This window comes from Trichomonas vaginalis, chromosome IV, assembly GCF_026262505.1.
Source record: "Trichomonas vaginalis G3 chromosome IV, whole genome shotgun sequence".
Taxonomy (NCBI): Eukaryota; Parabasalia; order Trichomonadida; family Trichomonadidae; genus Trichomonas; species Trichomonas vaginalis.
In genome coordinates, this window is record NC_067206.1 from 14,331,709 (window position 1) to 14,355,398 (window position 23,690).

Sequence of the window (23,690 nt, forward strand, 5' to 3'; positions counted from 1 at the left end):
TTATAGTTCGTCTGAACAGTACAAACATAGTATCTGCATGTTTCATTGCAGTTGTTAAAGCAATATCTGTTCTTGCACCTGGGTCAGCACTTTGGTTTCCAACTTCACCTGCAAAGTCTTTGACAGATATTTGGTGTATAGGGAACATAAGTGGAACTGCAATATATTTGGCAGCTAAAGCATTTGAAATATCTGGGTCCAACATATAGACTGCAAGTCTGCTTTCTATTCTCTTGCATTCAAATTTTTCGCATGTGAACTTAACTGGGTCCCAAGCAGTTCCAGCAGCATTGAAATAATAGTTTACTTCAGTGTTGAGGTTTGAGAAACCAAAGTCTAAGTCAACTTTGTCTTTGCAAAATTCGGCGAATGACGTTTATTTGTTCCCTTACGTCTGTAAGAGTGAATGGGTCTTGTGTTGGTGCAATGACTAAGTTATTTTTGCTTGGAGTAAGTTCGATAGAAATTTTTCCTGCCCAGTTTGGCAAGTATCTTAAAAACCTGAAGATGAGGAAAGATGACAAAGGAACTCTAAGTTTCATTTTACTTTGGTTACTGCTGCTGCAGTTTGTCCAGAAAGGTTAACATAAACTCCTGGAACGTTAGGGTCAAGTCTTCTTATTTTCTCAATAGTTGCATACTGGTCTGTTTGTTCTCTAGCTTGTGGTTGTACTGAGTTTCTCAAAGCGAACCATTCATAGTTTGCCCATGTTACTGTTTGAACTAAGTCAGAGTTAGAATATATCTTATATCCCATGAAAACTTCTGGAGCATATTGGTATCCGACATAGAAAATTCCATTGCAACCTTTCTTGTCAGACAACTTGGCAGAAGGTTTTATTTCAATGTCTTGTTCCACGTATAAGAATGAGTTGTCAATAGAAATATATGAAACCTGTCGCAAGCAATATCTACTGTTGTTGAAGAACCTTCTCCAAACTCACCTACGTTTCCATAAGAAACAGCAGTTGTATATTCGTAAGTTCCAGGAACTATTTCTGACCTTCTAATGGCATTGTCGCATTCGTTATACCATTCGGAAACATTTCCATTCATAGCATCCAAAACTGTTGGCGTTATATTCTGAGCGGCGTACATTTCATATGAGTAAAAATATAGAATAGTTGGATTTATATGTCATAATAGAACCCACTGGACCAAGCTTTACTTTCTTCCTGACTGAGTTTTTAACTCTTCTTTTTCCTTCATTGCCCTCTGCTTGAAGTTGTTGCATCTTTGCATTATGTTCATCTAGTATGTTGCAAATTTCCCATGTCCTTTTTGCCTTTTGGCTCTGGTCGCCCATCTCAGGTAACCTATATCCTAGAAAGAGTTTGTCATAGTCTGTATTTGAGTCTTCGCGTATTGTTTGCATGACTCTTTCCTGAGTTTCGGTTCAAGCTCTTCAAACAGTGCCTGTCCATATGGAATATGCTCGTTTCCAAATATATGTTTTTGTAGCCATTCTGGTTTTCTTTCCATGTTACCAACTATATCTTTTGTGAATGGGAAAGCTTTTACCCAATCTTTCAGTCTTGCGTCGTTTATTTCTGTAGTTGGTTTTATTTTGTCAAGGAACATGTTTTTCAATACTAACATTTCATTTGGTACTGTCCATTTGAGTTTTCTTAAATATTCATCCCTTCTCGGTTCATTGTCTGCAAAGTAAGTTTTTATGACATTTTGTAAACTTTCGTTTGCAAGGTCATGTACAATAGGTTCTCTTCCTTCCTGTCCCTAACTTTCTTTCTAAACTCTTCACCAAATATACCATCTCTATGGTTCTGTGTAGTTCTTTGAGATAAATGTTCTAGAACGTCAGGTGTTATATTTCCATCAGCCATGTTCATTTCATACTGGTCCAAAATATCTGCATGTTTCATATCTTTCAATGGCATTAAAGCCGCGCTAAAATACCAGCTATATCTGGTTCACCATTGACTTCCATTGCGTCTACAACTTCTTGGAATTGTGGTTGTAAGTTTATGAACCACCTATCGGATTAGCTTTATGACCCCATCTCATTGTAGTTCCATCGTCTGCAGAAACAAAAGTAGGTTTGTTTCCATCTTGGTTAGGTTCTGAATGAACTTTAAACAATGTTTCATTTCTATATGTTTTCTTGAAATTTAACCTTTTATTTTCACCGAGTTCATCCGAAGATTGAACGTTAAATGCTCGTAAGTAAAAAGGGTTGTTGTATTTGTGTACATTTTCTTTCAGTCTTCCATTCTATGCTGAATATTTTCATCTGTGTTGGAGTCTTTTGTATGTCGGCAAACATTTTTCGATATTCTTCTACTATGTCAGCCGAATTTTTTTTAGACTCTTGGAAATATTCCATATTCTCCGCATACTCTTGTTGAGGGTCAAGATTTTTCGGCTGTTCCAAATCTTCATCTAGTTCTGTGAAGTTAGTTTCCAAAGGAGGACTTGTTCGTTTCCTTCAGGCTCTTCTAGCTGTTGTTGCTGAACTATTTCTTCCATGTCTGGTTGTATCTGAACTTCTTCCTGTGGAGTTTCTTGTACCTCATCTGCTGGCATTTCATATATTCCGAGACCGTTTTCAACAATTTCCCTATCTACGTCATCCGCATTCATAAGCTTTTGTTCTTTCGTTCCGTCTCTATTTTTTACGCGTTTCATGACGAAAGTTGAATTGTCATTTAGCTCTGACATCAAATATCTCGGAGTAAATTCATCCATGTCATTTGGATGATATGCTATTAAATCATATCCCTTAGCGAGCTTGTATTTTCCAGGTTTGAGATTATATCCGTTTTGGTGCTGAGCCATAAAGCTAAATAGGTTCGGGTCAGTATTTCCATCCTTGAACTTTCCAATAGCTTCTTTATATCTGTCACTAAAGTCAACAGTATCTGGGAAACCACACTCTTCTTTAAGCATTTTTAAGAATTCTTGGTTTCCTTGTTCTCTACTTCTTTTATGTCCTTGCTCTGTTTGTGGTTGTTGTTGTGCAGGGTTTTGAACTGTTGGTTGCTGTGCTGGTTGTTGTGTTGGTTGTTGTTGTGTGTTGTGTTGGTTGTTGTGTTGGTTTTGGTGCATGCCTGTGTCTGTGTCCATGTGACGATGTAAATGTTTTAGGTAGTCCTGGTGCAGGTGCTTCTCTTGGAGGGTTTGGTGGTATATAAGTTCCACCAGCTGGCACATATGTTCCATCTGCAGCGTAATGTCCTACCTGACTTTTCGTTTTAAGAAAGCATTTACTAGGTCTGTTTTGGTCTGTTGTAACTCTTTTTCTTGACTTTTCACAACAGTTGCTCTAACGGCGTCATAGGCACTTTGAACTGCCTGTCTCGTTGCTGCATCTGTTATTTTCGTCATATTTTGTGCTACTTCTTTAACTCTTTGTCGAAACCTTCAGACTTCAGTTTCTTTCCAGATGAGAAGTCGTTCACTTGTTTCACCTTACTATGAAGAGCTTCGAAGCGTTCTTAAAGTCAGCATTTGTTAAAGCTTCATTTGAACTGTCTTCATCCGCTTGTATTTTTGTCCTTATTGACCCTATGAGTTGGGCTGCTTTAGCGTTGGCTTGGGCATCTAACCAGTCATTGTTAGCTTTTATATATTCTGCGCTTTTCATTGCCTTTTGCATAGCGCGTCGTTATTTTTACTTTCTTGTGCTAAGTTTTCATACTGTACGGTTTGGTTTTGCAACTGTAAAAGTTTTTCTGCCTTTACATTTGCTTCAACTTCTTTTTTATACTCATCGCTATCCATATATGTCTTCAGGGCTTTTTGTTTTATCTCTTCATCTTTCAGTATTTTATATTGAGTAGTATGGTTTTTCAAATTTATGACATCTTGTTCCATTTTTGCTACTTCTGCTGCTTTTTCTGACACTTTTTTCGCATATTCCTCTGTACTTAGTTCTTTCAGTTGTTCTTCTTTCTTCTTTTTCTCTACGTTTAACTCATTGAGTTTCTTTGTGTGTCTGTCATATTCTAGTTTCTTTTCGTTTTCACTTATTTGCTTCTGTATGTCTATGTTTGACTTTTTGACATCTGTTATTTGATTTTTGAGTGAACTCAAATTCATTTGACTTTGAGGGTTATAGCTGTTCCGTCTGCAGCTCCACCATAGCCTGCCATTTTCGCTAAAAGTGCCGCTCTTAAACCTCCACTCTGTGCACCAACAACTCGGTTTAAAAGCATAGGATTGCTTGACATTTGTTGCAACATAGTGGGGTCATTCAGCATTTGTTGTTGCAACTGTTGTTGTGGTGTCAGTTTTACTATTGGATGTTTCAATGCTCTCTTCCTCTTACGTATATTCTTACGTAGCTTACGTGGCATTTTAAGTGAAGTTAAAAAGCGGTTTTTGACAGATGTTTATATGACACTTTTTGTTCAGCACAAAAAACTACTCGGTCAAAGTGTTGTCAGTTTTGTAAAATAACCGTCCTATCTCATTCTATAAGGGGAAAAGGCTTCTCAAAGTATACTTCCTTGGAACGCCTGTAACTTTTCCTGTAGCGACGATAGACCCTTACTTGTCCGGACAAAGTTATACTATTTTGAGTGCTCTACAAAAAGTCAACGGCGACGACTCTCAAAACCGTTGTGTAAAAAGTTTTACCGTTGGACAAAAAAGTATATATAGAAAACAAAAAACGTTTATAGTTCATTCAATATTTGAGATGGAACGGTTTGCCAACGGTAACTATTAAATAAAATAAAAAATAGAGGGGGTCTCCGTTGACGAAAACGGTTTATTTTAAACTTTTCTATGAGTAGTCCGAAAAAAACAGTTCATTTTTGTCTAATGGAAGGAAGAAAAAGTGTCGCAAACAATTCGTCGACTACCTCTGCAGTTAAAGTTCCTACAACTTATGTCTCACCATTCTCAAAACCCTTACGACCTCCTATAATACCAAAGCAACTTCCTCATACAATTGCAAACAATTCGTCGACTACCTCTGCAGTTAAAGTTCCTACAACTTATGTCTCACCATTCTCAAAACCCTTACGACCTCCTATAATACCAAAGCAACTTCCTCATACAATTCAAGACAAATTGTCCAACAATTCAAGACATTCTACTCAAGAAAATACCATACAAACAAACGAAACAACAGATACAGTTGTACCAGACACAACAGGACAAGTTTTACAGTCTTCTCCAATTGCAAACCAATTGTCCAACAATTCAAGACAATCTACTCAAGAAAATACCATACAAACAAACGAAACAACAGATACAGTTGTACCAGACACAACAGGACAAGTTTTACAGTCTTCTCCAATTGCAAACCAATTGTCCAACAATTCAAGACAATCTACTCAAGAAAATACCATACAAACAAACGAAACAACAGAGGAACAACCAAGCGCGTCATCGATGACGACAAGGTCCCAGATGAGATACCTCGCGTTCGCGAAGCAATTTCAATCAGGAGATACAGAAAATACAGAAGAAAACACTACCATACCTGAACGTGTTCGCAGGCAATATGCTAAAAAAAGACTTCAACTCCTTGAAAAACTCAAAAACCAATGGGGAATTCAAGACGACACCGATTATTCGGAAGTGTTTCAGTCTGTTATGGATAGTTTGCAACCAGTTGAAAATGAAGTTAAAGACCCAGGTGTTCTCGTGGACTTGTTTGTTCAATACTTGCCTGTTACAGCAAACCTAATTGCACTACAAGCCATCGACCAATTTATTAGACTTTTCCCCAAAAATATGCAAACTTATTTGCGAAATGTGAAAATTGCTGAGTATGTCAGCATATATCCCAATACCTACAACTATCTCGAAGAATTGGATGAGTATGGGCAAAGGTCCTTTTACGTATACTTTTTTACCAAACCAGGACAGTCAAAACGGTTATATTGTATACAACCTTTACCAGAATTTCAAGACAATTTCCATGTCATATCCACTATAGCGTTAGATACACCAGAAAGAGTTCCATACGGTGGCAAAGTTAGTATTTCAAGCTTCCCGAAAGCTACCAAAGGACATCCTATAAAATTGGCAGAATTCACTAATTCAAATTGCCAATTCAAACAGGATGTTGAGTTTGTATTCTTACACGATACCACATTCATAATACAGACACCTCCAGATGGACTCTACAAAGTATTTATAGCTGGACACGTAGCACCAGATGACGAAGAAGAAGTCGAAGAAATCCTCACCTCAGAGAGCGAAGAAGAAGAAAATTTCCAAGACATTCAAGATTCAGAATATACCGAATAAAAACTTCATTTATTACTAAACATCAACATCAGGGCTAGAGGCACGAAGTGCCTGGAAGCCCCACTACCTTTTTTTTTTTTTTTTTTTTTTTTTTTTTTTTACTATAAAATTTATACCTCAAATTCAAATATTTAAAATATTATTTACATAATTATCTCAAAATTATATTTTTATATATTATTTTTCATATGTATAAATCATATAATCTATATCAAAAAAAAAAAAAAAAAAAAAAAAAAAAAAAAAAAAAAAGGGTAGTGGGGCTTCCAGGCACTTCGTGCCCTCTAGCCCCTAAGAAATTTTGTCACTTTTCAGGAAAAAACATTTTTATTATATATATAAAATGAATTTTACAAAACCACCGTTACCCTTCTTTGGAAATAAGAGTAGATGTAAAGATATTCTATTGAGAGAACTTAAGAAACTACCGAATGGTCAAACATTTGTAGATTTGTTCGGTGGAAGTTTCTATATATCCCATTTGTGCCATACTGTATTTCCTGACTCAAAGATTATATGCAATGACTTCGACAACTATATGAACCGTCTCAAACATATACCAGACACAAACAAAATATTGAAAGAGTTAAAAGAAAAGATACCTATAGGTAAGATGGAACGTATACCATTAGATAAGAAAAATACTGTCAGAGAGGTTTTGAAAAAGGCAGAGTATATTGACTGGGATAGTATATCTGCTAGACTATTATATAGTGGTGCTATAAGAGTTCATGACATTGAAACACTTATGTCAAAAGTTTTATATCTTAACTATACAAATGTTTTCAAAGAGAACATAGAAAAATATATTGAGGGTATAGAGTTTGTGAGATGTCATTGGACAGAGTTGTATGAAAAATATAAAGACAAGGAAAATGTTTTCTTTATAGTGGACCCGCCGTTCTATAACACATGGGATTTTCAATACCAAGTAGACTGGACTTTGAGAGACTCTTTAGAAACTTTAGACGTTTTACATAACCATCCATGCTTTTACTTTACATCCGATAAAAGTGGTTTGGAAAGTGTCATGAGATGGTTAGAGGACATACATGACTATGAGTTTAGATACGATAAGATAGAATATGAGAGAGGTCCTATAAACTGGAGAAAGTGTCATAACAAAGAAATTTTACTAGTAAGTAAATGTGGTTTGAAATAGGACTACTTGTTTTAGGTTTTTTCCATTGTGTCATTTATTTATTTGACGTGGCAGAAAAGTACAGAGAATATGAAGATGAACCAATGCCTGCAAATGTTCAGTATATGTACTCGTAAGAGATATTTTTATCTAATATTAAATGGACTCACAGAACTTAGCGAATGCACAGCAACCTGGACAACCAAACCCAGAGAATATTCCAAATGAAGTTAGAATACAAACTGCAATGGCAAACTATGGTCAAGTGCCAACAGATGTACAAATGCAAACTGCCATGTCAAATGACGCTGCGTTAGGTTTGCCACCATGGTATGCAAATATGAGATGGAAAGAGTTTTATACAAACCCCGAAGTGGGATATAAACAACTCTATGCAGATGACGCGAACACAGGAGTTGACCCAGAGTATGTTTTCTACCAGAGGAGAAATAGAATGTATGAGCTCCAGTTAAAGAATGCTATGGAACTCAGAAGGAAACGTAAGAGACTAGGTGGACATTAGATTTTTACATATAGTAAAATGGGTTTCTTTGGAAGAATAGGAAACTTCTTTCGAAATGTTGGAAGAGGTATATGGAATGGAATAAAAACCGTCGGAAGAGGAATTTGGAACGGAGTCAAAAATATTGGCAAAAGAGTAGGTCAGTTCGTTGGTATTATACCTAAAGACCCTGAACCAGAAGAGCAAGCTCCTGTTATACAACAGCCTGAACCTGCACCACAGTCTAGTTGGCAACCAAATCCAACACCTCAACCGTATTAAAAAATCATATTTTTACCGTTCGATAGTAGTTGTATATGAAACTAAGTTCTAAGTAAAACGCGTGGTATAATGGAATTATTCTCTTTCTTCCATCTGTAGTAAACCATACTTGAAAGTCTGAAATACTTCCACTCGGCGGTTCATATAGCTTTGTAGGTTTTTCGTAAAAGTCGTTTGCCAAGCATAAAAAGAGTTTTGTGCACCAGAAAATGAAGCATGAACTATAATAGCATCTGAGTCGAAAACATCTTTAAATAAATATGGTTCATCTCTTGCATATCGACTGTAAATATTTGCTAAAGGAAGTTTGACTTTCTGATTTAACATTCTTTGCAAATAATACCATGACATTGCAGTGAATTCTGTATATATTTGTTCGTCTTTCTTTGGATTGTCTTCATAGATTTGAAATGACACTTGTGAATTTTGTTTGTCATATACAATTCTCACATAAAGTGTGCTCTCGGTATTTGCATATTCATCAGCATATTTTGCATAACATGAATTTATTTTATCTTCTATATTTTTTAACGCAGTCTGTAGAGAAGATGAAAGGTCAACTTGTATTAGCTCAATTTCTTCCCACATTTTTCGTTTCCCTTCAGATATATAATCTATATGAAACCTTACAATAAATGGAAAACTTTTATCTTCTACAGACACAAACTTCATTCTACGAAAGCCAATAGCTTTTGTGACAGATGGGTCTCTTAGCCATCTTAATGGGTAGTCAAAACGATAGCCTTCATGCTTTACGGTCTCTGTCTCAAACTTTTGACCTACGTTAGTAAAAAGTTCATCTAATGGTTTAGTTGTAGCAACTCTTGAATTTTCTTTTTCTATTGAAAGCATATTTTATCTAGAATAAAAATGTCGAAAGAAACAGCGTCTATGAGAGAAATACAACACAACCGACAACTCATTTTGCAAGCTCTAAATAAGAACACAACAAACTTTTCAAACTATTCTAAGATATCTGAGTCATTGAAAGAAGGAAACTTAAAACTGACGATAAACCCAATGACAGATGAGTTTCTGTTTCAAGACAGTAAGAACCATACTGTTTGTATAAATCCAACAAAAAGAACTTTAAACGAGAAACCTATAGATGAACTTCTTTTGAAGGCAGATATTGACAACAAAGCTGACAAAGAGTATGTAGATGCAACAAGAGACTATATTCTCGCATGGACAGATAGAACATACCCACAAAAACACCATACACATAACATCTATGACGTAGATGAACTACCAGCAATGTTAGATGACAAAGCAGATAAAACATATGTTGACAATAAAATGTCAAGTGAAGTGACAAGAGCTGACAAAGAATATTCTAAAAAGACTCATACACACGATTTCTTCGCAACTGTTGGTATAGAAAATATTGCAGGAACGGTTGAAGAACCTGATGGAACTGGTGGGGATGTACTACTTTGGAAACCTCCTAACTTTCCACAAGGTTTAACATCGGATGAAGACATAACGACGATGAAATACACTAGATGTAGAAATGTCTATGTCATGGAGGATGAAAACAAAGTTAAATTCACTGCTCAAGATTTATATGACAACAAAGCTGACAAAACATATGTTAACGTTGAGTTAGATAAAAAAGCTGACAAAACATATGTTAACGATGAGTTAGTTAAAAAAGCTGACAAAACAGAGCTTCAAACATTAAAGACAGAAATACTTCAAACAGTATATCCTATAGGTTCTATTTACACGTCAATGAACTCTACCAAACCAGAAACAGTTCTGGGTTTTGGAACTTGGACTCAAATAGTCGACAGGTTTTTGTATTGTGCAAACTCTTCAAAGGAAACAGGTGGAAGTAAAACGATTTCAGGTGCAAATTTACCTGCGCACAGTCACTACGTAAATTTAAGTACATCTGAAGCAGGTTTGCATAGTCATAGATTTTGGGATTGGTCAGCAATGACAAAAGGTAAAGGATATGATGTTAAAGAGGACGTTAAGTTTGCTATAAATTGTTACTGGGATAACACTGATGTAGGAGGAATCCATTCACATCGCGTTTCAGGGTATACGCAAACAACAGGACAAAGTAAAGACTACATGCCACCTTACATGACAGTTTACGCATGGTATAGAATTGCTTAGTCGTCATTTTCAACTTCTTTAGCATATTCGTCAGGAGTTGTCTTATATTTGTTAGGAACTGTCTTTGAAAGTATACCACCTTGAACTTTGACAAGTTTGAAACGAGGTCTGACAATAGTAGTTTTATCTTCTGCTTGCAGTGTGTACATTTTGCCATGTTGCTAAAACTTCATAATATTCTCTTGTATACTTTCTTCTATTTTTACGAACACGAATGTGAGTACCTGTCGAGTTCCCATTGTTGTCATAGTCAATAGTATTTTCATATGGGTCGCGTTTAGGTATTTCTATTTTTACTTTGTCACCTTTCTTAAGTTTGAAGCCTGGCATTCTTTCTTGTTTGTCTCTTTTGACTAAACTATTAAATATATAGTCTTTCTCTAAGTCGGGGTTGTTTTTCATTTCTTCGGGGGAATGGTTTCCCAAACCTTTTTGTTTACGGCTATTGTAAATATTTAAAACTTGTCTCATCTTTGCCATGGAGAAATGTCTGTATTTGTCGTCATATGACATTTCATCTACCTCACCACCTTGTGGTTGGTTTAAGTCTCTTAAGATTTTTATACAACTGTCAATGACACCAAGAGCAGAATGGTTTTGGTCGACAATGAAATATTGGTTTACATTTTTTGAACGCAGATAGTTTTTAATATCGTCTGATTTGAAAGAACTTTCACAGTCAGATGTCAGTTTTGTTGGATGGTATTTGTCAACGAATATTGTCAAAGCAGTTTTCACATCTAAAATATTTTTGGACTGTAATGGTATGGCTTCACAATATCTTGTGTTTTGACCGACAAATATTAGCCAGTATGGTGGTCCATCTTCTCTATACCTCGGAATGTTTTCCAAGATATCCATAAACCAAGCATTTGGTGTTGAACTAAAGATTTTTATCATGAGTGCTTTCTTTGTCGCTTTAGAAACATAGGGGTCCTTGTTTGGATTCGTCATTTTTTACCCTATAAGAAATGGGTTTATTTGGCGCATTAGCAGGAGTTGCATCCAGATTTTTGCCCGCAGTGGGAACAATAGCCAGAGGTGCATTTGGAATTGGAAGGAAGATTTTGAGTACATTAGGTATACTGAAAGAGAAAGCACAACCTATTATACAAACTGTACAGAAAGGTTGGGAGGTAGCACGAGATGCAACAAATCTTATTCCAAATCCTGAAACAAGAGGAAAAGTTCAAGGATGGATGGACAATGTAGGAAGAGAAGCAGGAAACTACTATAACAAAGCAAATGACTACTATAACCAAGCAGGGCACTATATGGACCAAGGTGAAAGATTCTTTAACAGAGGATATAACCATGCACAACAATGGGTAAAACAACCAACCGCAACCACCTCAAACGTGGGGAATGTAAATTTTTTTACTGAGATGAAATGAACAATACAGCATTGAGACAAATGGGTTCAAGATGGATTTGTCGACTTCCAGTAGTTACACAACCACGTGTTTGTCAAGTTCTTCCTATACCTCAAGAAGTTTTAGACCGACTTAAAAAACCTAAACAACCAGTTGAAAACAAAACAAACTAAAATTTTTTACTGAGATGAAATGACCGAAGAAGTTGAAACGGTAGATTTGACACCACAAACAAAAAGTTCAGAACCATTGTCAAAACCTGTCAAAGAACTTACAGATGAAGAGAAAAATTCAATAATAGAAAGTGCCAGGTCTGGAAATACAAACCCTAACTACAAAGTCACTTTTCATAGAAATGGAACGGCTAGTATCTCAAAAAAGAAACAGACTCTCACAAATAAAATATTGAAGTCTGAAGGCGCTTTCGAGACAGCAGATGGGAAGGTTTACTTCACTGACCAACAGTTCATTATAGAACATCTCATTGACTTAGAGTCGAAATATTCTAAACTTTACAACAAACACAAAAAGTTGAAAGGAAAACAAAAACAAATGGCATATGATATTTACGAAGATGTTAACGACACAACCATACCTGCAAGTGAAGTAAAGTCAGAGGAACCGAAAAGTGACGAAAAACCGATAGAAGAAGGGAAGCCAAAAACTGAAGATAAACCAAAACCAAAGTTTAGTTTGGAAACTAAACCAACTCAACCTTCATTAGCTGGTATGGGTTGGCGTCAAAGACTTTTGGTAGCTGGTGGCTATGTTAAGTAAAAGAAAACAACATATTTTTTAAAATATATTTTTTTATTTTATTTGAAATGTACGCTGAGTTTGTTGGAGAAGACCGTTGGGAAACTTGTTTGTTAGATGAGAAATATGAAATTCACTGTTGTGAGTCATTTGAAGTCAGAAACAAAAAGACAAAAAGAGTTTTAAGCGGATGGGAGCGAAATGACGGATATGCTCTTATGGATATGAGTGGAAAAAACTATTTTAAACATATTGTCATTGCAACTCATTTTATACCGAACCCTAACAATCTACCCTTTGTAGACCATATAAACCATATAAGAAACGACAATAGACTTGAAAACTTACGCTGGGTCACTTGTTCTGAAAACAATAAGAACAAAGGCAAATTTCGAGATATTGTATTCGAATTTGTCGACGAACTAGAAGATGAAGCAATTGAAATTACAGACTATGGCGAGCATACGTTTGAGTTTTACTACTATAGCGAAGAACAGGACTCTTTCTACTTTTATACCGGCGTAAACTATAGAAAATTACAAGTATGTTTTACTAAGGCAGGCTATGCTTATGTATACGCTAGAGATACAGATGGAAAATGCGTTAAAATATATCTTAACAAATTCAAGAAGCTATATGGCATACCATTTTAAAACATTTTTTAAAACAGTATATTTTTACATATATTAAATGTTTCAGGTTGAAAAACAAAGAACAAAAGTAGCAGATACAAAACCGTTAGACTATATCTTTACAAATGCCGGTAGGACTATATCAGATGAAGAAATTTCATCCCGAACCACCTAGTAACAGTTTCTCTGACTTTCAAGTTTGGTTCACAACAAATGGTGTGCAACATATTGTTCCATTGTACTACGACTTTTATCTCGAATTGTCTTTCATATATAACTACGGAGAAGTGCTGAAAAAGTATTGAAAAATATATTTTAGGTGAAGAGGTGAGATTTCACCTCTTTTTTCACCTGTTTTTTCACCCTCATGAATTTTCATGAATTTCCTTAAGATAGAAAAAAAGTGAGTTAAAATGAGATTTTTATCGTTGTGGTCCGACGGTTAAGCCACAAACGAATGTCCGACGTCCCACCAAAAAATATTTTTTATTTTTATTGTAAGAACAGAAATGTCAGTCGAAGCAAAAACGTTCACGAACAAATCTAATGGCGAAACATTCACAAAAGGCACTTACAACGGTATTGAAGTCTTACGTAGAGACAAGGATGGTTATATAAATGCAACAAATATGTGTCAGCAGTTTAGGAAAGACTTTAGAAAGTTGTTGGAAAATAAGTCCTGGGAAGAGTATTATACGGCATTTTGTGAAGAATATACCAACCGCCGGAATTCCGACGGTTGCTTTTTATACAAGGTTCATGCAGGAATTCCGGATGAAATCAAACAGGTTAGAGGAACGTATGTAGACCCAAGACTTGTAAACTATATAGCAATGTGGGCCTCTCCAAAATATTGTATAGCAGTTGGAAAAATTATGGACTCCATAGACAAGAAAGTTCATGAGAAATTAGATGAAGAAGAACTTGAAGATACAGCAGAGAATGCTAAACCTTTGTTCGAAGAAGAAGTTAGAAAAATGCATGAAAAACAAATAGAACATGAACGTGAGATATGTTCTGGTTATAGAGACTCGCCATACGAACTAGACCAATGGGAACAAGAAGATTTAAAGAGAGAATTTAGAGAATATGAACTCGCTAAGATAGCATTAGAAGCTGCAGAAAAGAAGTTAAAAGTTTGGGGTCGTTTTGTACAAAAATATTGTGAGTAAATGAACCATTTTTTTCGACAAAAATAATGTTTAGGTGAAGAGGTGAGATTTCACCTCTTTTTTCACCTGTTTTTTCACCTCATGAATTTTCATGAATTTCATCGTATATGTTTTGTCAAGACTTCTTCGTATATGTTTTGTCAAGGTTTCATCGTAAATGTTTTGTCATGACTTCATCTTCGTATTCTTTCACCCGTTGAATTTTGTATAAAAAGCAACCGTCGGAATTCCGGCGGTTGGTATATTCTTCACAAAATGCTTGTTTTGAGGTCGAGCCACTTTTGGCTCCACCGTATTTTTCAACCAAAACTCATGAATTTTCCCGAAATAAAATAAAGGTAGTCCCACCAAAAAATATTTTTTTATTTTTATTGTAAGAACATGTTAGCAACAACAGCACCAAACTCGTTAGTCATGAACCCAACTTCAATGTTAGTAGAAATGAAAAGCTTCATTCCTTCTTCATATACTTTCGAAACAGAAATCCAGAAGATAAAGCAAGAACTTCTCCAAGGAGATTTAGACTGTACCGCAAAAGATGAAACAAATGAACAGTATCTTTATGAAATGCAGGATATTATTGACCATCTACCTAAACTTCCTGAAATTCAGCAGCAAAAGCTCACTATTCCTGAATTCGATGAAATAGAAGTCAGACCAACTGACTCAGTAGAAATAAAGAAGTTCATACGAAAGGTAAACTATGAGTTTCTAGGATTTCATTGCAACCATAAGGTTATGGACAAAGATTGCGACATGGTATATAAGAATGTTTCTGACATATATAAATCTGGGGAGTTTAAGACCTACGACAACTTTGTTTCGTTAGTTGCTGAATGTGTATGGCAGATAAGAGATAAAGATAGAAGAGGTAAGGTATGGAACGAACAAATAAGACCCGCTATGTTTGAGTTAAAGAAAACCATTGACGCCTTAGTCATACTTGCAGGTAAGGTTTCAATGTACAATGCAAAAATGAACCCGCAATGTTCAAAATGTAAAGCAGCAATGAGGAAATATAACTACTCCGTCAAAGAGATAGAAAGAATGAGAAACGACTATGCAGATTTAAAGAAAGAAGCAGAAAAACCAGCAGAAGATAAAATGGACATGTTAGAATTTCTGAACAAAAACTATCCAACAGCAGACGATTTCCTTCTATCTGATGTCAAGAAGAAGTATAAAGAAACTTTCGGTATCGTTAAAACATTTGACATACTAAAAGAAGAAATAGAAGCTACGAAATTGTTTAGGATTTCAAATATACATCGTACAATTCATGTAAAACGCTTGTGAAAAAAGAGGTGAGAAAAGAGGTGAGAAAACGGGTGAAATCTCACCTCTTCACCTAAAATATATTTTTTGCTGAAAAATGACCAAATTTCATTATATAACTGTTATGAGTGACGAAGAGAACTTTGACACTTCGTAAAAAAAATCCCTGAAATCATATCTTTTATACAAAATTCAAGAGGTGAAAAAAGAGGTGAAAAAACAGGTGAAATCTCACCTCTTCACCTAAAATATATTTTTACTGAAAAATGACCAAATTTCATGAATTTTCATAAGATAGAAAAAATAAAGTTAGTTTTATTTTTTTTTATTTTTTTATTTTGTATGTAAAGACAGATATGTCAACATCAGAGAACACAACAACTGCTATCGTTCATGAAGCCATAAATGAAGAATATGAGTGGGTTCAGTTTAACAAACAACTCCGTCTCATTCGTTCGGTCAAAGATGACATGTACCAAATGCAAAGTATTTTGACAGCATGTTTTGCTCCAGATACTAAGAAACCACAAGACTGGTTTGAATTAAATAGCACTCATGAACTCCTCAGTGAGTTTGAACATGTAGAACTTAAAAAAATGTACCAAGACAGACAAAACTTACCATCACATCTAAAAGGTATATATGTTCATAAGTTCCTAGTTAGTTCAATAGCAATGTGGGCTTCGCCTCGCTATGCTTGGTATATTTACAGACTTCTTGACGAAGTTGCTGAAAAATACATGTAAAGCGTTTATTTTTGGTCTTTTGTGAAAGTAAGAAAATAACGCTAATTTTATTTTTTTTTATTTTTTTATTTTGTATGTAAAGACAGATATGTCAACAACAGAGAACACAACACCTGCTATCGTTCATGAAGCCATAAGTGAAGAATACGAGTACATACAATATAACAAACAGTTACGTCTCATTCGTTCGGTCAAAGACGATATGTACCAAATGCAAAGTATTTTGACAGCTCTTCGTTCTACAAAGCAAGCATATCATTGGTTTGAAAACCAGCAGGCAAAAGAACTTTTAGAAGAATTTCCTCATATGTTTGCGTTCCTCGGAAAACCGAGGAACGAGATTCCGTACGAAAATCGTAAAAATTTGCCAAATAGTTTGAAAGGATATTATGTTCATAGACTTTTAGTAAATGCTGTAGCAATGTGGGCTTCACCTCGTTACGCTTGTTATATTTTCATGATGTTAGATGAAATTCATAGACAAGAACGTGAAGAGATGGAAAAGAAACTTCAAGCAAAAGATGAAGTCATTGAAGCAAAAGACAAAAACATACAGAAAAGAATACCACGTTCGGTACCAAAAGGAAAGGAAAAGAACTATAAGTATATGATTTACACTGAAGAGATGGAAAATGAAGAAGACAGAGATATGGTTATGTTGCATTTAGTCAGAAGAAACAACAAAAGCTTTTACGACCTTGCTAAGATTTACAAATCTGACAGAAATTGGTTCTATCGCGAAAACTTACCGATTTCAATGACACCGAATGAAGATGTGAAACAAATAGTTCAAGATACTTTACCTCAAACACACTATGATATGAAAGGTTGTACAATACTTACCTTCAAAGAAGATTTGCCGCTACTGAAAGAAAAAATAACAGAGTATTTTGACAACTTCAAACAAGTAGAGTAAATTTCAATCTTTATTTTTCAAGTTTGACCTTTACATTCTGCCTGAGGAAGTCTTTAACAAGCTCGTTAATTTCAATTAGATAAATTGCTTCGTCTAGGGGGTCAAGCTCCATACTGAGTCAGTACAATATTGTACTTTTTCAAGACAATGTTGTACTTTTTCAAGACAATGTTGTACTTTTTCAAGACAATGTTGTATAAATTCAGTACAATATTGTACTTTTTCAGAACAATGTTGTATAAATTCAGTACAATGTCTCTCAAATTTGAGTACGGCTGTACTTTTTCAGAACAAGTCTTGTACTTTTTCAAGACAATATTGTACTTTTTCAAGACAATGTTGTACTTTTTCAAGACAATGTTGTACTTTTTCAAGACAATGTTGTACTTTTTCAAGACAATGTTGTACTTTTTCAAGACAATATTGTACTTTTTCAGAACAATGTCTCTCAAATTTGAGTACAGCTGTACTTTTTCAGAACAAGTCTTGAACTTTTTCAGAACAATGTTGTACTTTTTCAAGACAATGTTGTACTTTTTCAAGACAATGTTGTACTTTTTCAAGACAATGTTGTACTTTTTCAAGACAATGTTGTACTTTTTCAAGACAATGTTGTACTTTTTCAAGACAATGTTGTATAAATTCAGTACAATATTGTACTTTTTCAGAACAATGTTGTATAAATTCAGTACAATGTCTCTCAAATTTGAGTACGGCTGTACTTTTTCAGAACAAGTCTTGTACTTTTTCAAGACAATGTTGTACTTTTTCAAGACAATGTTGTACTTTTTCAAGACAATATTGTACTTTTTCAGAACAATGTTGTATAAATTCAGTACAATGTCTCTCAAATTTGAGTACGGCTGTACTTTTTAGAACAAGTCTTGAACTTTTTCAGAACAATGTTGTACTTTTTCAAGACAATGTTGTACTTTTTCAAGACAATGTTGTACTTTTTCAAGACAATGTTGTACTTTTTCAAGACAATGTTGTATAAATTCAGTACAATATTGTACTTTTTCAGAACAATGTTGTATAAATTCAGTACAATGTCTCTCAAATTTGAGTACGGCTGTACTTTTTCAGAACAAGTCTTGTACTTTTTCAAGACAATGTTGTACTTTTTCAAGACAATGTTGTACTTTTTCAAGACAATGTTGTACTTTTTCAAGACAATGTTGTACTTTTTCAAGACAATGTTGTACTTTTTCAAGACAATGTTGTACTTTTTCAAGACAATATTGTACTTTTTCAGAACAATGTCTCTCAAATTTGAGTACAGCTGTACTTTTTCAGAACAAGTCTTGAACTTTTTCAGAACAATGTTGTACTTTTTCAAGACAATGTTGTACTTTTTCAAGACAATGTTGTACTTTTTCAAGACAATGTTGTACTTTTTCAAGACAATGTTGTACTTTTTCAAGACAATGTTGTACTTTTTCAAGACAATGTTGTATAAATTCAGTACAATATTGTACTTTTTCAGAACAATGTTGTATAAATTCAGTACAATGTCTCTCAAATTTGAGTACGGCTGTACTTTTTCAGAACAAGTCTTGTACTTTTTCAAGACAATGTTGTACTTTTTCAAGACAATGTTGTACTTTTTCAAGACAATGTTGTACTTTTTCAAGACAATATTGTACTTTTTCAGAACAATGTTGTATAAATTCAGTACAATGTCTCTCAAATTTGAGTACGGCTGTACTTTTTCAGAACAAGTCTTGAACTTTTTCAGAACAATGTTGTACTTTTTCAAGACAATGTTGTACTTTTTCAAGACAATGTTGTACTTTTTCAAGACAATGTTGTACTTTTTCAAGACAATGTTGTATAAATTCAGTACAATATTGTACTTTTTCAGAACAATGTTGTATAAATTCAGTACAATGTCTCTCAAATTTGAGTACGGCTGTACTTTTTCAGAACAAGTCTTGTACTTTTTCAAGACAATGTTGTACTTTTTCAAGACAATGTTGTACTTTTTCAAGACAATGTTGTACTTTTTCAAGACAATGTTGTACTTTTTCAAGACAATATTGTACTTTTTCAAGACAATATTATATTGTTTCAGAACAAAGACGGTTAAGACACAAACGAATGTCCGACGTTCCTCTTCCTGAATGTCTTCCAAAGCCAGAAGAACCGACAGCCCCAGCACCACAACAGACTAAGACTCAAACACTTACATTTTTCAAGCTTGACTTTTTACAATTTGAACTTTGTTCGCGTAGATGTGAATTCTGAAAGAAGTATGAGGGTCTTGTATGACTTTGTACTTCTCCCATAGTTCATGTCTGTCAAACTTACCTGCCATGGACTCTTTCATAAGTTCCATGAAATCGTCTTCGGACAATCCTGGGAAAGTACAATGTCAGTAAGTATTCTCTTTACATCCTTACTTAAACTCTTTGCTGTCTGTACACAAATGACAACTGAAATGTTAAAGTGTCTGAGCTTCTTAAGAATTCGACACATATCTTGTTCTCTGTTCTTTAACAAAGGATGAGAAGCAAAGTCATCTAAGATAAGAAGACATCTATGAGGGTACGTTTTCCAATCGTAAGATTGCAATTTCTTCGAAATGTATTCTATCTCTTTCTGTTTGTTTCTGAAGTGTTTCTTCTCTAATATTCTCTGCATTTCCTCATTTGGGTCTTTAAACTTCGAATTGACATACTCATTTATAGCATTGTACTTCAAAACTCTTCTTTGGTACTTCTTTATCCAATCTAACAACTCAGAGTCTTTTATACATACTAACTTAGACTTCTTTATAATATCTTTGAACGAATTGACGGTTTGGTCAAATTGACCAGAAGTACTACAAATAACAACTAACTCATAGAATGGGTTCTTCTCATCTAGTTCTTGTTGTTGTGCAGCCATTTTAAGATAAGTGAAAGTCTTACCCGACCCAGGTGGTGCGATTAGACCTGTTATACCATTCTGAGCAAATAAGAACTTGTCATGTATAGGCTTTATCTGAGCATTTTCTAACTTTCCTCTTGTTCTTCTTCAAAACATTCTCAAATTTCTTGTCAATGTCAGCAAACTTTTTTTCTAACATATTTTTAGAAAAATTAAAATTTTTATCTTTTGAAAATGTCTAGCGATTTCGCTATCTATATTCGAGACAAACTTTTCGACAGCAAAACATCTGTAGACCATAAAATCTTACATAGTGTAAACAAGAAAGGTGAATTTGTTCTAAAGTTCTGTTTCTGGGAATATGACAAGAACCATAAAACATTACAAAGAGCAGTCTTAAAATTTGTCAATGACAGACTTGTTGACAGAGATGACGCCGATTGGAAAGATGAAGTCCAACAAAAGTTCTTAGAATGCAAAGAAGACACATGCGCTGTTCTTGAAGATGAAATAGAAAACAGAATAGAAGAGCTATTAAAGGACAAAGAACTTTTACATAAATATGGTTCTGAGAAATTTGACATAACTCCACCAGAAAAGAAGAAGAAGAGAGAAAAGAAAGAAAAGAAAGTAGAAGAAGAGAAGAAAGAACCAGAGCCAGAGAAGAAGAAATTTGACATGTAAAAATAAAATTTTATTTTTAGAACATTTCTGGGTCAATGTCAATGTTCTCTTCCTCTTTAGGAGCAAACACTGGCTTAGACTCTAAAATCTTTTTACCCAATTTACCTTGAACTTCAACTATCTTAGACTCATAATATTCATAGTCGTCTGCTTTCTTTGGTTCATAAGGTATAACAAGTTTGTATGCTTTGCCTTCTTTAAGGTTTGAAAACCTTCTGTCAAAATTTTCCTTGACTGTTAACAAACCTTCTATGTCTAAGTCTTCAAATTTCGCACCATTTTTAGTCACAATAGCAAACTTAACTGGTTCGATGTTCCAAACTTTGTCAAATGTAGACTTTTCAAAATGGTAGAAGTAAACATTCAAATAAGCGAATGGGTCTAGTTCTTCTTTAAGTCCTGACATATATTTGTTGACTGAAATATATTTCGTCATCTTTTCTATCGGATAAAAAAATATTTTTTAAAAATTTACTCAGAAAAATTTTTCTTTGTATATACGCCGTTCTGAACATCTAAAAGACTTTTGACATTTGCCAAGAATGTTCGTTTAGAAGCTGCCATATAACCATATTCTTGACAATACTGTTTATACGAATCGTACAATGACCTTTCATCTAAACACTCAAAGTTAGTCTCATCTATAAACAGTTCATATACACTCTTGTTTGCTTCTAACAATGTTTGTCTTTCTTCGGTATGTGGAATTTGTCTTGGATTGAACTTAGAAATATCTAATGTCATGAAATATGAGAACAAGTGGTTGTAAAAGTTAGGTGTCAAAGTTTCTGCTAAGTCGTCAAAATATTCTGTATCTTGCATATGAGAATCTGACGTTCTGACAACTACATATCTTCTGTCAGAACTTTCTAACTTCATCGGAACGGCATTGTTTGAAACCATGATGAAATTTGCAACATTTTCACAAACTCTTTGGTCTTTATATTTTCTTTCAACAACTCCAACTTTGTCTGTTATAAGACTCTTCAAAGCATCTGAGTTTAAAACCTTTGTTGTATCTATACTTTGAAGTTCGTTACATACTATAAGTTTCATATTCTCTATTGAAGAGTTAAATTTACCGCAGATGTTTTCTAAGTTTGTCATATTCGGATTCGAATAGCCCTCTAACAGTTTGCACAAAATATCTGTAAAGAAAGTATTCTTACCAGTTCCTTGTTTTCCAATTATAATGAGAGCAGTTTCATTTTTAGCACTTGGATGTTGTAAGATGTTTGCAAACCAACATAAGATATACTCATAGACTCTTTCGTTTCCATTGCATATAATTTCTTTGACATGGTCTAACCAAGCTTCTATAACATTTTCTTTCCATTCTACTTGTTCATATTTATATCCAGTGAAGATAGAATAGAAGTTTGGAGATGGTGTATAGAACTTTATACGAACTGAAAAATCTTCTAACTTTGACAATAAGATATCCCAAGCATCTAACATCTTCATGCCAACTTGTACGACTTTTATTTTCTTAAGTTTTGTCTACATTCTTGTTCTGAAACTATTGTCGCTCTTGGTTTGTTAAAGACAACATCCCATTCTTTCATGACATAACATTCTGGGGCAGAGTCAACATAAATGACTAAACGTTTCAAATTCTCGACTGCTTTGTTATAGTCTCTAAATGGACACATATTTCTGAAGCTTGGAAGTCATAAAAATCTGAAACATCTATTCTGTACATTTTTATAAAAAATAAAAAAAATATTTTTTTTTATTCTTGAGCATTTGTTGCATTTGTTGTTCTTGAGCTATTTGTTGTTGAAGTTGTTCTTGTAGTACAATACTTTCACCAGTTGCATCTTCCAATTCGAAACTTTCTGCCGTCATTGACAAATACATAGGACATAAAAGTTTTACAGGAACAAAGTTTGCGTCAACTAAGGTTAAGTTTATGTTTTGCTAAAGTGTTTGAGTTTACTAAAGCTGAAAACTCTGCATTCGAATGAACAATAGGCAAACCAGCAGAGAAAGTGTTGTTTATACGCATGAGTATCTTTTGGTCATAGTAGTTTCTGTCGACATTCGAATAGCACTTTGAACCTAAGTTTGAAACAATATATAAAATAGGTGTGCTTAAAGTCAATGGAACAGATAGACCTTGTATGACACCTTTTCCTGTTATAGGAAACTGTTGGTAGTAAAAACCAGATATAAGTTTTGTATTATAGCTCATATCGTTTATAGTAAACTCAGTCGGACATCCAAACATAATGAAACCTGCTCTAGTTGCAGCACATGTTACATCCGTCCTTAAAGTATTAAATAAGTCAACAAAACCTGTTGGTGGTATATCTGAGTAAGTATCTTCAAAGAAGTATTTTTTACCATTCACAACAACAAAGTCTTCTGGTGTCAAAAGAGCAAAACAGGCTTTAGTCGTCATTGTGTTTAAAGTTAGTTTACAATACCGTCCTTGAGGACTTTGTAAGTTTGTTGTTATAGAATTATATGACTCAGGGTTTTTAGTCGTAATAGTATAAACCACTATGTCTTCTGCCATTTACTTAGCAACAAATTTTAATGAAATGTTGTGGTCGTCAAATATTTTTATGACGTCTGGGAAACTATATTTTAAGTTCAACGTTTCACCTCCTTTCATAACGTATATCTTGTCAATGACATTATATGAAACACCACAGCAACTAATGTCAGGCTCTATTTCTTTGATGTTTATATCGTCTGCCTCTGTCAAAAGTTTCAATAGTTCTTTCAAAATTTCATGAGGTGCAATGACATATGAGTTCACTTTTACAGGGTTGTGTTCGACCAAGTTTAACATTATACCCAAAGCTTGACAAATCTTCTCCTGAGTTTTAAGTTTGTCTTTAAGTTGTTGGTAGTCGTTTCGAATATCTGCAACAGAACTTAAGTCTCTGCTAACTTCAGGTATGTTGGTTGTTCTTTTACAGGAACTATTGTTATACCATCTTCGTCTTCGTATGGTTTCCCCACTTCAACATCTCTTTC

General features: G+C 34.4%; 13 protein-coding genes and 4 pseudogenes across 17 annotated transcripts, besides 4 other annotated features; 12 read left to right on the forward strand and 5 right to left on the reverse strand.

Annotated features, from left to right (window-relative positions):
• Positions 1-6,323: part of a mobile genetic element that runs on past the window's edge.
• TVAGG3_0090380 lies at positions 1,131-4,316 on the reverse strand (annotated as a pseudogene). Its single transcript has one exon. A coding segment is annotated over exon 1 (3,186 nt).
• TVAGG3_0090390 (uncharacterized protein) lies at positions 5,038-6,225 on the forward strand (the record flags this gene model as incomplete). The annotated part of the gene is made up of 1 exon (XM_001285749.2): positions 5,038-6,225. One exon carries the CDS (start codon positions 5,038-5,040, stop codon positions 6,223-6,225), a length of 1,188 nt encoding a protein of 395 aa, XP_001285750.2.
• Positions 6,226-6,323: a terminal%2Cinverted (terminal inverted repeat of Maverick-3 transposon ID:TVAGG3_0090320).
• Positions 6,324-6,448: 125 nt separating this feature from the next.
• Positions 6,449-6,530: a terminal%2Cinverted (terminal inverted repeat of Maverick-3 transposon ID:TVAGG3_0090400).
• Positions 6,449-23,690: part of a mobile genetic element that runs on past the window's edge.
• TVAGG3_0090410 (phage tail repeat-like family) lies at positions 6,632-7,387 on the forward strand (the record flags this gene model as incomplete). Its single annotated transcript, XM_051222427.1, has 1 exon — positions 6,632-7,387. The coding sequence occupies one exon, from the start codon at positions 6,632-6,634 to the stop codon at positions 7,385-7,387; it is 756 nt and encodes a 251-aa protein (XP_051107413.1).
• On the forward strand, positions 7,908-8,150 carry TVAGG3_0090420 (serine threonine-protein phosphatase family; the record flags this gene model as incomplete). The annotated part of the gene is made up of 1 exon (XM_051222428.1): positions 7,908-8,150. One exon carries the CDS (start codon positions 7,908-7,910, stop codon positions 8,148-8,150), a length of 243 nt encoding a protein of 80 aa, XP_051107414.1.
• Positions 8,155-8,477, reverse strand: TVAGG3_0090430 (annotated as a pseudogene). The gene has a single exon. A coding segment is annotated over exon 1 (323 nt).
• TVAGG3_0090440 (phage tail repeat-like family) lies at positions 10,092-10,277 on the forward strand (the record flags this gene model as incomplete). The annotated part of the gene is made up of 1 exon (XM_051222429.1): positions 10,092-10,277. The coding sequence occupies one exon, from the start codon at positions 10,092-10,094 to the stop codon at positions 10,275-10,277; it is 186 nt and encodes a 61-aa protein (XP_051107415.1).
• On the forward strand, positions 11,668-11,823 carry TVAGG3_0090450 (uncharacterized protein; the record flags this gene model as incomplete). The annotated part of the gene is made up of 1 exon (XM_051222430.1): positions 11,668-11,823. One exon carries the CDS (start codon positions 11,668-11,670, stop codon positions 11,821-11,823), a length of 156 nt encoding a protein of 51 aa, XP_051107416.1.
• On the forward strand, positions 11,843-12,427 carry TVAGG3_0090460 (phage tail repeat-like family; the record flags this gene model as incomplete). The annotated part of the gene is made up of 1 exon (XM_051222431.1): positions 11,843-12,427. One exon carries the CDS (start codon positions 11,843-11,845, stop codon positions 12,425-12,427), a length of 585 nt encoding a protein of 194 aa, XP_051107417.1.
• TVAGG3_0090470 (His-Me finger endonucleases family) lies at positions 12,475-13,059 on the forward strand (the record flags this gene model as incomplete). The annotated part of the gene is made up of 1 exon (XM_051222432.1): positions 12,475-13,059. One exon carries the CDS (start codon positions 12,475-12,477, stop codon positions 13,057-13,059), a length of 585 nt encoding a protein of 194 aa, XP_051107418.1.
• On the forward strand, positions 13,548-14,210 carry TVAGG3_0090480 (uncharacterized protein; the record flags this gene model as incomplete). The annotated part of the gene is made up of 1 exon (XM_051222433.1): positions 13,548-14,210. The coding sequence occupies one exon, from the start codon at positions 13,548-13,550 to the stop codon at positions 14,208-14,210; it is 663 nt and encodes a 220-aa protein (XP_051107419.1).
• Positions 15,114-15,506, forward strand: TVAGG3_0090490 (organellar and viral DNA polymerase type B; the record flags this gene model as incomplete). The annotated part of the gene is made up of 1 exon (XM_051222434.1): positions 15,114-15,506. The coding sequence occupies one exon, from the start codon at positions 15,114-15,116 to the stop codon at positions 15,504-15,506; it is 393 nt and encodes a 130-aa protein (XP_051107420.1).
• On the forward strand, positions 16,692-17,147 carry TVAGG3_0090500 (uncharacterized protein; the record flags this gene model as incomplete). The annotated part of the gene is made up of 1 exon (XM_001295304.1): positions 16,692-17,147. One exon carries the CDS (start codon positions 16,692-16,694, stop codon positions 17,145-17,147), a length of 456 nt encoding a protein of 151 aa, XP_001295305.1.
• TVAGG3_0090510 lies at positions 17,295-18,606 on the forward strand (annotated as a pseudogene). The gene has a single exon. A coding segment is annotated over exon 1 (1,312 nt).
• Positions 19,682-20,217, reverse strand: TVAGG3_0090520 (annotated as a pseudogene). The gene has a single exon. A coding segment is annotated over exon 1 (536 nt).
• On the forward strand, positions 20,253-20,702 carry TVAGG3_0090530 (uncharacterized protein; the record flags this gene model as incomplete). Its single annotated transcript, XM_051222435.1, has 1 exon — positions 20,253-20,702. The coding sequence occupies one exon, from the start codon at positions 20,253-20,255 to the stop codon at positions 20,700-20,702; it is 450 nt and encodes a 149-aa protein (XP_051107421.1).
• TVAGG3_0090540 (protein of unknown function, DUF4108 family) lies at positions 20,719-21,108 on the reverse strand (the record flags this gene model as incomplete). Its single annotated transcript, XM_051222436.1, has 1 exon — positions 20,719-21,108. One exon carries the CDS (start codon positions 21,106-21,108, stop codon positions 20,719-20,721), a length of 390 nt encoding a protein of 129 aa, XP_051107422.1.
• Positions 21,174-21,758, reverse strand: TVAGG3_0090550 (Poxvirus D5 protein-like family; the record flags this gene model as incomplete). Its single annotated transcript, XM_051222437.1, has 1 exon — positions 21,174-21,758. The coding sequence occupies one exon, from the start codon at positions 21,756-21,758 to the stop codon at positions 21,174-21,176; it is 585 nt and encodes a 194-aa protein (XP_051107423.1).